This window comes from Crocuta crocuta, unplaced genomic scaffold (genome assembly GCF_008692635.1).
Source record: "Crocuta crocuta isolate KB4526 unplaced genomic scaffold, BGI_CrCroc_1.0 scaffold64, whole genome shotgun sequence".
Classification (NCBI taxonomy): domain Eukaryota; kingdom Metazoa; phylum Chordata; class Mammalia; order Carnivora; family Hyaenidae; genus Crocuta; species Crocuta crocuta.
The window spans coordinates 8,975,943-8,989,593 of NW_027530640.1; the positions used below are offsets into that span (position 1 = coordinate 8,975,943).

Consider the following 13,651-nt stretch of genomic DNA (forward strand, 5'->3'; position numbering starts at 1 on the left):
CTTCCCCAAAGGATACCCTGGGTCAAGGGTGTACTACTTTTTCTCTACCTTTCTCTGCTCTCTATTTCTGTATATCCTTTCGTGCTGTTATGTAAGATTTTCCTACCTGTATTTTTCTATACCTTGCTTCTTTTCACTTAAGAATATCACAGAGATTTTGTGATGTAAGCACAGACAAGTTTTTCTCCTTGTATATACAGTGTTCTGAAGTCTATATTGTATCAGAGTTCTTTGAAATGCTCTGGGGGCACCTGGGTGGCTCAGTCAGTTAAGGATTCGACTTCGGCTCAGGTCATGATCACACGGTTTGTGGGTTCAAGCCCCATGTCGGGCTCTGTGCTGACAGCTAGCTCAGAGCCTGGAGCCTGTTTCAGATTCTGTGTCTCCCTCTCTCTCTGACCCTCCCCTGCTCTCTCTCTCTCTCTCTCTCAGAAATAAACATTAAAAAGATTTTTTTTGAAATGCTCTGTTGGCGGGCTATGCTCACGTTTTCCCTTTAGTGAGCATCTATTAAAATCATTCTTCTGCATGGATCTATTCTTAGAATTGGAATTGTGGAGTCAATTCAAAGGAGGATTTCATTAATGTTTAGCTTATTTATTTTACATTATGGTAAGTAAAACAATAATCAGATTGATGCCCTCAAGCTGCTGCCTCTCAGCAGGCACCCCAGCTGTGCCTGGCTTGGGCACCCTTTTACAAGCTTCTTCTTTTTCAGATGCTTATCCAGTTACAAATGAGCATGGATGCCCTTTTCCTCCTTTCTTACAGAGCGAGAGCACACTCTAAACATTGTTCAGCAACTTGATTTTTTCACTTAGCGCTATAATTTTCAGGTCTTTCTGTATCCGTACAGTGAGAGCGTCTTTGTCCTTTCTAAAAGCCACACAGCATCCTGCTGTTCAGATGCATCATCATCTATTTCACCAGATTCCTATTAATGCTCATTTATTTGTTTTTAACTCCTTGCTCTTGCAAACAAGGCTGCAATCACTAGCTTATGGTGTGTGCCTTTTGGATTTTGATAAACTGCCTCCTGATACATTCGCTGCGCTCCCTTAGCTCTCTGGCAACATTGTATTCATCTTCAAATGGCCTTCAAGCATCAGGAAACTTCTCTGCTTTATATCTTGTGCACCTGCTAAGACTTCTCAGGGTGTGTGGGGCCCAGGACACTGCACTTCATTGACTGATGTATCTGGTTTTCTCAAAGGACAGAGTTCTTAGAGGGTGGGGACTGTCTTAGTCATCTCTGTGCCACCAGTGTCTAGCACAGGCATTTTGTACAGTAGGTATTTAATAAAAATATGTGAGGGGCGTCTGGGTGGCTCAGTTGGTTAAGCGTCTGACTTTCGCTCAGATCATGATCTCACACTCCGTGGGTTTGAGCCTCGCGTCGGGCTCTGTGCTGACTGCTCAGAGCCTGGAGCCTGCTTTGGAGTCTGTGTCCCCCTCTCTGTCTGCCCCTTCCCCACTTGCTCTCTGTCTCTCTCTCAAAATAAAGACATTAAAAAAAAATATGTGAGAGGCAGAGGGAATGTTGGCTAAAAGATACAGTCATTCCAGCCTCCTACATGCTTGTCCTGAGGGTACACGTGAACGAGGGAAACTTCAAGACCCTGATTCTGCCTGCCCTTGTCAGGCCGTTTTATGTGTGTCGGCCACCCTGCCATGTGGCGGCTTGACCAAAAGTGCTCCTTGGAGACTTTATGGGAAGAATACTTCTTGTTTGCTGTTCTGGTTTCACCTGTAATAACTCACGGGCTTCTAATGTCATCACACTCGATGTGGAAACCAGCCATATAATTAAACCAAGGGGAAGAGAACAATTTCAATTAGCTGGTCTTACCTCAATTTCCTGATACGAGTTGTTGATCATGGCTATTAGCATATTGAGCAGCACGACCACCATGGTGACGTTATAAACGCCGTAAAGAACGTAGCCGATGTTCTCGATGAATTTGTGGTCGTATTTCAGCACCACCGAGATCACTTCAGACAAGCCAAAGATGGACCAGAATAAGGTTTTAAAACTTTCTTCAACCCTGTAAAGAAAGACAGTCCCTTCAGCCAGTTCTTCATCTGCTAACACTCTTCCCATGAACGTTCCCGTTTGGCAGGCTTTGGTGGTTATCCTGGAGTGGGGCTGGGCTGGCCAGTCATGCCTGTCTTCTGAAATAATGGCACATTCAGATTTCTAAGAAGACTTTGACAAAAATATTATCAACGGCAGGTGCTTTCTTTTCCATTCAGTCCATCTATGGGGACTCCGAGATATGGTACTGTTTTTATCTTGCAATTAATTAAACATTTAAAATTCAACGCCAAGGCACATGTTTGTTCTTGTACGTTACCAGCGCCAGAAAGCACACTCTTCCTAAAATCATCTCTTGAGTGTCTCCTCTCAGACCTGCCAGCCCCACATGCACGGGGGGAAAGGATGGTGTCCACTGTTAGAGTCAGCATCACTGGTTCCCGGCACTGGTCACAGAGCAGCTCACTATGGCCTCATGACCCTCTTACTACCTCCATTTACATATGGAGGCATGGACGCTCAGAGTCTTACCCTTTCTCACCGGTGCCCTACTGGAAAGTGGGGTGCAGACCCAGGCCCATCTGAGGTTTGCAAAAGCATGTACTTCCAACTACTACACTCTCTCACCCCCTGGCTCTGGATAGTGAGGCCAGCCACATACCTCACATCCTCTCAACCAGAGTCAAATTACGAGTATCAGGAGTTTGGTGTCTCTGTATTGTTCACATTTTTTTTTTAATAGTGTATTGTCAAGTTGGTTTTCATATAACACCCAGTGCTCATCCCCACAAGTGCCCTCCTCCATGCCCGTCACCCCCCTTCCCCCCCTCCCCCCATCAGTCCTCAGTTTGTTCTTGTCATTCAAGAGTCTCTCATGGTTTGCCTCCCTCCCTCTCATTCACATTTACCAGGCAACTGTCCAAGCCTCACCCTGCAGCTCACTCAGGGTCGACATTGCATGTGCTTTGAGGGCAGTGCAGGGAAGATCTGGCTTTTAGGACACTGCTCTCTCTTTAGAGATGATGGAGTTATCAGAATACCCTAGCTTTTACAGCAAGATCCAATCATGTTTCACTGTCTATACTTTGTGTCTAGGTCCCCATGTGAGGCTTACAACGTAGAATCCAGTCAGAAAGCTGGGTTTTGGTTGGGTGGCTTCAAACACGCCCGTGATCTGATAACATCTGAAGGGCTATATGTAGTTCTTTGGGTGTGCATCCAGTTTTGGGGTACATGATGTGAAAGTACTTTCTTTTTTCTCTTTAACATTTCAGATTTTCAACACTCACCCACAAGTGGCCAGGATTAGCTAGATCTTCAAAAAAAAAAAAAAAATACCAGCATTTCTTAAGGACTGGTATTTATTCGACAAGATGTATAAAAATACTAGTATTTGTCACTTGGGCTAAAAATCCAGCTCTGACTTGCATGAATTTTCAGTTCTTCTGTGTGTGAGTACGTGTGGGCGTATGTGTACGTGCATGTCTAGCCAGCTGTTTGACTCATTCCCGATGCATCCCCGAGTCTGAAAACTGAAAATTGAAGTGGGTTTTTGTTGTCATTATTTGTTTCTGACTTCTTAGGAAACTGTGAGGTTGGAATATTGAATTCATTTTACTTTTAATAGGAAGGAATTTAGTTAGGGGTTTGGAAGTAATGACTGGGGATCTAGCCATTATTTTAGAGCCCCAGCTCCTAATGCTATTATGAGAAAGACGCTATTCCTGGAGATGGAAGCATCCATTTTGTGTGAAAAACATGCCACTCAATGTGTGGCCATGATTCTCGGCAGCTCTTGCCTTCCATTAAGAAGAAAGCTTTTGGCTGTCTCCTTAATGGAGGGAAACAGTGGCAGAGAACCCCAGGTTGGGTCCCAAATCCCAAACTGGAAGGAGACAAGGAGACAGCAGCATGTGATCTCTCTGACAATTGTTCTCTTCCTAATCTGATCAGCAGAAAACCGGAGGGCACGCTCTCTGAGCAAGGGACTGGGCAGGCAGGTGCTGGTCCAGGATTTGTGCACTTACCGTGAACGTCCTAAGAAACAGATAACATATGCAACTGAGAGGAGCTTTACAGAAATTCATCCTCCCTTGCTTACCTTGGAAAACCCCACAAACTTTGGCTGACACAAATGAAGCAAGCAATTATAGAACATTCAGGGAAAGTCTTCTGAATTCTGATTAGGGAAAATGGCCTAGATTCAGCATGTATTTTTTTTTTCTCATTTGTTTCTTGCTATGAATTTTGCCACTTAGCTCTGATTTATCCTTGATGCCTTCACTTAGGCATTCTATGTAATAGAATAATCTGAAGGAGGCAGAGCTAGCCCACTAAGCAGCATGTGTTCTAGTAAGAGAATATTTACAGATCCCTAAATTCAATTCATGGCGCAGCTCCTCCTCCACCAGATTCCACCGCTGTCCCCCCTGGAATGCTGATCCTTTTGGTTATCTGGCCCAGACAGTCTTCATACCTGTATCATTTCTATATTTTAAAGATTAGCCTCTGGATCTGAATTTGGCTCTGACCCCAGAGTGGCAGTGTCCCCCTCCAGAGCAATAACAGATGCCCCTGATTGGGCAGGAGGGGGTCTTAGCCAAAGTATGCATTTTTAACAATCTCTCATAAACTCTTCAGGGAGTGTCCGTAGTTCTGTGTCCACCGATTAGGGGGCAAAATGGGTTGTCATAGCAAAGACTCCCTTTTAAGAAAAGCTGGGTCCATCAGCTTGAATCATCCAAGATGATGAAATTCACCCTTGGTATCTGTTGGGTCTTTCATTTATACTTACCCATCTTGGCATGAACTGGATTAACTGAATGGATTAATTTTGCTGTTGCTGTTTTGCAGAGGGGAACTTAGGGGCTGAGTTATACACAGTTAGCCATGCTAAATGGTAATCAGTACAGTATTTTACCCAGAGCTCAAGCCATATAAGTAAATTCTAAATAGAATTGAAGAGGTCAGTGTTAAACAATGAAAAAATAAAAAATAAGAATGAAATACTGTTATTTATGTAATCTTGGGCTGGGAGACATTTCAGAAGATAGGGACAGATGGAGAGATTTGACCACATAAAACTTGTATACAACAAAGACCTAATAACTAACAAGGGAAGGCAAAAGACTAAGTGAGAGAAGAAATTGTATCTGCAATACACACAACAGACCCTGGATGTCTGTCTTATATAAAGAGAACTTATAAATCAATATGCAAATGACAGACATCCTAGTAGGAGGAAAAAGGGGGAAAAGAAATGTCTATGAAAAGTTGATGGTTTTTATGGTGACTAGAGCTTCACAGTTTATCTGAAATGCTTGCTAGCAGCATCTTCTGGTTTCATATATGGCAGGAAACAAATGAAACATGTCCTCATTGCCCTGAGTGGGAAAGGGCTGTGTTACTTTGACCTTGGAAACCTACCATAATACATTCTCAGAAGGCTGGCCTTGGAAAGGAGCCAGTAGTACATTACAAGTGTCAAGAGCTTGGGCATGGGAGCTGGACTCAAAGTTTCATGAGGTTATGGGGGCGCCTGGGTGGCTTAGTCGGTTAAGCGTCCGACTTTCGCTTAGGTCATGATCTCGCGGTTCGTGGGTTCGAGCCCCGCGTCGGGCTCTGTGCTGACTGCCAGCTCAGAGCCTGGAGCCAATTTCAGAGTCTGTATCTCCCTCTCACTCTGACCCTCCCCTGCTCACGCTGTCTCTCTCTCTCCTAGAAATAAATAAAAAATAAATAAATAAAAAGTTTCATGAGGTTATGATCCTCTCTGTATTAATACATGTATCTCATGTATTAATTATTAGTCTAAATTTTCGGGAGCTGGGGGACCCAGGGCATGGGGCAGCAAGCCAGTTACTGTGGAGGTTGGGGGCTGTCTTTCAGGAAGACAGTGTCTTGGAACCGGCTTAGCTGATAATCACCATGAAGCCACTTTTCTCACCAAAAGCCCCTCCTGTCAACTGGCTGATCTCAAGGCTGAACTTTAGGTTCCTTATCCCCGGGGATAGCGGTCACTGGCTCCACATCCTCTTCCAAACCCCTCTGCCTACCTACCGAGTTTGTCACAGTTTCCTTCAACTGTGTCACTCACAAGAAGCTTCACAGACATAGAGGAGTAATAAGAACAGAGGTGCGTGCCTGAGTTCAAACCCCAGCTCCCTCCATCGTGTACTGGCTGTGTGAGTCTAGGCATGTTACAAAACCTCTCTGAGTCTCTGCTTATCTATGAAAGGGCAGAGAGGTGCTTTATTGTTTAGTTGCTGTGAAGATTCACTGAACGTCCTTATGTTGTTCATATGTGGAGTACATAATGGAGTACATAATGAAAGTCCAAAAGATAGTAGCTGTTATTTTTTGTTCATTTATTTGCCAAATATCCCACTGACCTCTATGTGCCAGGCAGTGTACCCCAGCCCTTGCTTCTGTTCTTGTGGGGGTCCCGGTCTAAAGCAACCCCAGCAGGGGGACACAGCGCTGCCAGGCTGTAGAAGGCAGGTGTGCTCTGCTGGCCTGACCTTACCTAGCATCACACACGGCCCCATCAGACCCTCTAGTGTCGCCACACAGAGCTGGATGCAGCTACTAATTCAGGCGCTCCTTGACCTCGCCAAACAAGCCCAACTTCCTTCCTACCTGCAAAGATCATCACAAACCCTCGATTTCATGCAGATTCTCTTTCTGACTTCTCCAGCCCAGGCTGTCTTGTGACATTCTACTCTTGGCTTGTATTGGAAGGGACTAAAAAGTTGAGTCAATAGGCCACCCTAGCCTAAGAAGTGCTCCTAATGAAGGAACAGAGGAAAAGCTCCTGTGAGTGATGTTGAATAGGCTGTGATTCACCCCTGCTCCCGCTGTGCGGGGGTGTGTGTCGGGGGAGGTTGGGGCTGATTTGTCAGGCAGAAGGCAGGGGCATGGTAATCAGTTCGCTCCCAGGTCTGTCTCGCCTGATTAATGGGGCTTTAATAACACAGTGCCTGAAGAGGCGGTTGTGTATGGGTCTCAAAGAACAAACTGATCAACAAGGCGAGGGTTTGGGGAGATTGTTAGGAAAATTGCTGCTGCTTCAGAATGTCATGATGCCCTCCCCGCTGGTGGTGGCACTCTGCCCAGCCCCCCAGCCCCCCAAACAGTTCGGTTGGTTTATCTACCCAAAGCTGCGCATAGCAGGCTACAATTAAGCAGGAGGCTAGCTCCCAAAAGGCTGCTTCTCAAGTTCGGAAGACAAGAGCGGGTGGGTCCTGTGCTCGAGATCTGCTGAGGTAGAGCTGATTGCCTACCCGCCATCCAGGCTGGGAGGCTGGATGACGGAGCTCAGAGTATATAGAGACCCTGCACCGGCACTGGGTTTCTCTAATGCCCAGTTGTGGAGACCCAGGGCTGCTCAGCCAGGCTCCAAGGTCAGCACAGAGAGGCAGATACCCGAGGAACAATGAACCTTGCCCCTCATGCCCTGCAAACTTATGTCCCCTGAATTACCTCTTGGTTTATCCCGGGTCATAAATGATGAATTTCATTTAGACTGTCTAGAAGTAGAAGAGGCTGGCTCTAAACTCAGTCCCGAGGAACGGGGGTGCACAAACCCTGTGCAGCCCAGACTTACTCCTGCTGGGAACCTGGTTGCTCTTTGGGGGCAGAGCTGTGTCTTCTTCAGCCTTGGAGCTCCAGACCCTAGTATGGAAGGTGGTGCACTGACCCCAGGGTCAGGATAGGGCTGTGGGGAAATAGAAGCAGTTTCCAAGCCACGCAAACCTGGCTTTGAATGTGAGCTTCTGGCCAAATAATAGCCTTTCCGGGCCTCTGTTTTTCTAGCTGTAAAATGGGAAAAGTAGAGTCTCTCCTTCACAGGGCTCTGGCCAGGATTAAATGAGTTAATTCAGCGCTTTGTGACGTGCATAAACTCCTGTCCGGCAGGTAACAAATATGCGATGAATGTTACTGATCTTATAAGTGTTTTTTCTTCCTTCCTTTCCTGAAGTAGACTCCAGCACCAGGCTGTCTCGCACAGCCTACAATCAACTGTCAGCAGAATCCTTTGAAAATAGCAATCAGAGCCTGCCCCTCTTCTTTAGTGGTTTTCCCTAGGCTAATGATCCATTCAGAGGCTTAGGATGCCTCAAGGCCCCTCACAGTTTGACTCCCTGTGGTTCTCGGTCTGCAGCCAGACTGTTCCCTCAGCCTGGAAGGCCCTTCCCCCTTCTCTCCGAGTGGCCGCCCCTCATTTTCCTCAGGCATCAGGCCATAAACTGGATTATCAGGAGCTCAGATAGGACCTGTCTGACACCCTTGCTGAAGGAGGCCTCCCTAGTTTCCGCTTTAGCTCAGTGTTTTTATTTCTTTCCTAGACCTCAGCACTTACTCTATAATGATCTTCTTTATCTCTTTGTTTAGTTTAAAAAAAAATTTTTTTTTGCCTCTTGNGGAAACAGCAGGGGCTGTTGATTTTCACACTGCTCTGTCATGGGTGCCCACACAGTGCCCGCCTCATAGGAGGGACTCGGTAAACATTTTCTGTCAATAAATGATTGAATGCTGGGAAACCGAGGCACAAGGTGACTCGGTCTTAGCTGGCTTGCTTCAGACCCACCCAAGGAATAGCGCTTCTGATCATATCTCTAGAGCTAACCCTGGACAGCCGTTTCCTGTCTGTCACTCTGTCATTTTGGGGAAGGGCAACTTGATCATTATTATTGTAACCCTAGAATCGAATGTTAGTGAATAAAAAGGTAGGGCTTCTTCCCCACTAACGTGGCAGTGGTCAGTCTGAGAATGGATGCAAGGATGTGAGGCAGCACCTGGAAATGTGCTGTGAAGACGACTTCGTAGAGAGAACATCCTGTGTCTACCCTTAAGCCTTTCTTTCCCTCATGAATTTGTGGGCTCTCAGCCTGTTCCAGAAGCCTAAAGGTACCAGGGTTTTAAAATTTCATGTCATGAATAAACATGAAGAGAGGGCATAAATAAACATTAGATGACAGTAGAATGCCTACTGTAATGGGCGCACTCATGCTTCTGAACTGGTCCAGGGGAGGATCTATGTTTTTATCACTTACTGGAGAATTATGCAAGGATGAGAACTTACATGAGACTCAAACTATTGTTTTGAAACATAGTGATCATTTCCAGATGCCTCGCCTCTCTGAGCCCATTCAGTGACCGCTGCTGCCTGCGTCACCAAGTTTCAGAGCCTTCCTACTCCCTTCTCCACATGACAGAGGCCAAGTAAGCCCTCTTATTCCCCCAAACCCTTAAGCCTCGCTTGAATGTAAAAGAGGAAAGGTGAGATTACAGCTTTCAGAATACAATAAAGTATGACGCAACACTTCTGTTTCAGAGATGCCCACATTCCCACACTGGCCTGGAATCCTGGGAGAATGTGGCCCCTCTCAAGCCCAGCTGGCCAGTTCCATTCCTGTTCCCACCTACAGACGCATTCATCGTGCTGTGCGCGGAGACTGGGCACGGCAGCAGGCCGCGGTCCGGTGATACCACACCGTGGGCTTCCCCTGGATTCTCTTACCCAGCCCTTGGTTACAGCGAGGCTTACGAGGGTAGGCAACGGTGTCCAGCCTCTGCGGTCCCAGCAGGACCTCCTCCGCGGCCAGACCCTTCTTGGCCCTGTCTATGGCACTTTGCTGTCAGGAGGCCCCTCTGGCCCATCACTGTCTTTTAGACATCTTGGGCCTTGCAGGATCTATTCAACGTAGAATATGTAGCAGGTCCATTCGCCTCCCTTTTTTTTTTTCTCTTCCTCGGGCCGGTAAATCTCAGGCTCTGCTATTCTCTTTACGAAGAACAATATGGCATGTTTAGCTGAAGAGCCTACTTTGCTCCTTCAGCAAGTCTCTGCTTGGCCCCTGGTGCTGAGCATAGAGCTCTCCTTCGCAAGCCCTCCAATTCCTCCAGCCCCTTAGGACATGGACTTCGCCCAAGCTCCTGATAGCATCTGCCTGGATCTGAGTGTTTGCCTTCAGCTCTGTGAGGTATGGGTCCTGGGGAAGGTGAAAGCCCCCATCTCTCCCCTGAACCACCAGGGATCTTGCCTTTCTCCCCATCATCTGCTCCTCCAGATTGTTTCCCCCAGGTCCTTCCAGGACCTTCCAACTGTCAAAATCCCATAACAACTTCCTTCCCTCACAATGCCCACATTCTGTCAGTCACCACATCTCCCCTCTGGCCTCCCCAGTGTCCCTTTTCCATCCCCCTCCTTCTCCATCCCCACTGGCACTGCTCAGGTCAGGGTCCTGTCTTCTCTCCTGTGGCTCCCTGCCCTACAGCAGCCACCTAACAGACCTAGTTCAGCTCACCAGGGAGCTGCCTTTCTTTTAAGGTCCTTCGTTTCAGAACATCTCAATTTGTAAACATGCCCTCATTCCCATGACCTGTCTTCCCAGCCAGTCTGCAAGCTCCATGGGGGGAGAGGCTGTGCGTGTCTCTGCTCATGGTAAAATCCTGATCTTGGGCTTCCCTACTTATCCTGTCCAAAGCACCCTTTCACACAAGTGCCCCTGCCTTTCCGGACTCATAAAGTCCTTCATGATCTGGATGCTCCTGGATTATTTTATATAATCTCTCATTTCCCTAAACTCTTGCTTACTGGAAGTTCTCCAAAAATTCTCTGCTCCTTTACTTTGAATGCCCTTCTAGTCATCCTCCAAGATCCTTCAGGGCCACCCCCCTGTATGAAGATTTCCCTGGCCCTGCCAGGCACAATTGATTCCTTCTTCCTCACTGTGCTGCCCAAGTACCCTTTGATGCTGATCATGTGGTGAAATAATGATGCTATTTTTTTTTCTGAATTCCCCACATTTTTTATGAGTTCCTCAGGGATAGTATTGCCTTTCTTTCTTTCTTTCTTTCTTTTTTAAAAATTTTTAATGTTTTCTTTATTTCTGAGAGAGAGAGAGAGAGAGAGAGAGAGAGAGACAGCGTGAGCAGGGGAGGATCAGAGGGAGAGGGAGATACAGAATCTGAAACAGGTTCCAGGCTCTGAGCTGTCAGCACAGAGCCCGATGCGGGGCTCGAACCCACAAACCGCGAGATCATGACCTGAGCCGAAGTCGGATGCTCAACCGACTGAGCCACCCAGGCACCCCCTTTCTTTCTTTCTTTCTTTCTTTCTTTCTTTCTTTCTTTCTTTCTTTCTTTCTTTCTTTCTTTCTTTTTTAAAAGTTTTTAATGTTTTCTTTATTTCTGAGAGAGAGAGAGAGAGAGAGAGNTCTTTCTTTCTTTCTTTTTTCTCGATGTTTGTTTAGAAAGAGCGTGCTGGGGAGAGGCAGAGAGAGAGAGAGGGAGAGAGAAGATCCCAAGAAGGCTGTGCACCACCAGAGCAGAGCCCAAAGCAGGGGCTCACACTGTGAGGTCATGACCTGAGCTGAAATCAGGAGTCAGATGCTTAACTGACTGAGCCACCCAGGCGCCCCTGGAGGACTGTCTTATTAATCTCTGTGACCCCAGGGCAAACATAGAACCCGGCTTCAAGTAGCTGCTAAATAAAGGTTGTCTAACAAATGAATGTCCTTAGGAAAGAAACCAACTTTACAGCATAGGCACAGGCTGCATATTTAGAGATGAAGTGTATATGTATAGAGCCCTCAGATTCTCAATAATAGCTACATCTGAATTCAGTAGGATCTTCTTTAGAATTTAGTGCCACAAGAAAGTGACCCAACTTTTACAGAGACTTGCCCTCCACTTTAGAGCCATGGTGTGGGAGTGGGGATCCCACTCTTGGGAATTTCAGGTCAAAAAGTGGAGGCTAGGAGTCATGCAGGTCTAAGTTCAGGTCATCTTCTTGGCTCTGGGATCTTGGGCAAGTCTAGTGTCTCTCTGAGCCTTAGTTTTCTGGTAGTAGAGTGTGTGTGTCAGTCTACTCTTGGGAGGATTAAGGGAGGGAGCAGATCATGTGTGTGTCATGAATTGTTCAGCACCAGGGTGACACAGCAGTCCTGGGGTGTGGTGAGCTATGTGTGGGCACTTCTCCCCCAGCCCCAGGGCCCCTCCAGGCTCACTGGAAGGAGGAGCTGGCTACTCTGTGGCCCTGTGGGGCTGGGAGAGCTGAATCAGTGTCCCTGCCCCCAGTGGGCATATGAATCTCTTCCTTTATAATATGTGGAAATTTTCCATAATTGTCATGGAAAATGGAAACTTCTAATTTTGCTTAGCACTGTTGAAGCTCCTTCCATTAAAATGAGTCCTGGAGAGACAGAATAACCTTCGTAGAGNNCAGAGAGACTTTTTTTTTTTTTTTTTATTAGAAAAGGCTCAACCCAGCTGCGCTATGAAGCTGATGCCACAACAGCCTGGTAAAAAAGATGGGCTGGCTTATTTTTTGAGGGGAGGCAGGCCCCACATTTTTGTCCAATCAGAACTAAGTCGGGGAGGCCAAGTTTGCCCAAAGGGGAGATAGGAGCCCATTGTGAGTCATGATTTGTGTCAGAGAGCCCTTACTTCCCCACTCTGGGCCACCTCTTTGACCCCCCATCGCCTCTGTTCTTCTTTGTGTCCCTGTCCTGCTATGGTCACAATCAGAGTATAGGGAAGCCTACCTTTTCTGTTTTTTAATGTTTATTTTTGAGAGAGGGAGAGAGAGGAGGGGCAGAGACAGGCGGAGGGAGACAGAGGATCCAAAGAAGTGGGCTCTGTGCTGACAGCCGAGAGCCTGACATGGGGCTCGAACTCACTAACCAGAAGATCATGACTTGAACTGAAGTTGGGCACTTAACCAAGTGAAACATCCAGATGACCCAAGCCAACCCTTTTTGTATGCATTCTTGCCTAACTGTATTTCATCAGTGAGCCAAGAATTTTTGGTTTTTCTGTCTAACACTGTAACCAAAGTGCTGGAACCCGACAATTTCCATACAGTCTGAAAGCTGAAAATCTCAAAACAAACCCCTTAAAAGGAAAATCCTCTTTGTCTACTGACTTCCACAATAAAGATAAGTTCCTGATAAGAATGAAATTCCTAACAGAATCAGAAGCTTTTCTTAAAGACCTTCTTAAAGAAGAGCACTCTCTGGTACTTTTTCAACTTTCTCTCTGCTCCCTGACCCCTGTCTTGGAATACTTTGATTTTGTACTCTGAGAGCATAAAACTTGTCTGAGTGCTGTCTCTTCCTCCCCTTTGGTCATTCGCAATTTCTAATAGAAGCGGCTTGGAGATAATGAGCTGCCAGCAGGTGCACTATCTGTCATGCCCAGACAGGCCCGGCTCACCACCCAATGACCCATGCACTCACGTCCCTGCCCCCCTTCAGCCAGCCCCTGGCACAGCAGTGACTGAGAAAAATAACCCAGACCTTCGAGAGCACCCGGTTCAGAAGTGGACAGAGGCTGACACGTTGGGAAGTGTTCATAGGATTGGACTCCAGAGCTCGCCCCTTGTGAGATCTGGCTACCGATGCTGACTTGTACTTAACAAAAACCAATCCCATTTGCAGAGACAGAGAGTCTACAAATGAGATGCTTACTTAGGTTAACAAGCCCTTTGCTTTTGAAATACACATAGCTGAAAGCAGCCTCTTTGTCCACATCTGAGTAATGAGGTTGGATAGCATCAGCATTTGTCACCATGTAGCCCTAGGACAACCTTCACAGACCCTTCCCCCCCCC

At 46.7% G+C, this 13,651-nt stretch overlaps 1 protein-coding gene across 1 annotated transcript in view; it reads right to left on the minus strand.

Annotated features, from left to right (window-relative positions):
* TRPC7 (transient receptor potential cation channel subfamily C member 7) overlaps positions 1-13,651 on the minus strand; it is a 126,172-nt gene that overhangs the window by 14,429 nt on the left and 98,092 nt on the right. Inside the window, exon 7 of the mRNA XM_077768936.1 lies at positions 1,850-2,045. Coding sequence (XP_077625062.1) covers positions 1,850-2,045 — 196 coding nt within the window. The remainder of the gene's footprint in view (positions 1-1,849; positions 2,046-13,651) is intronic.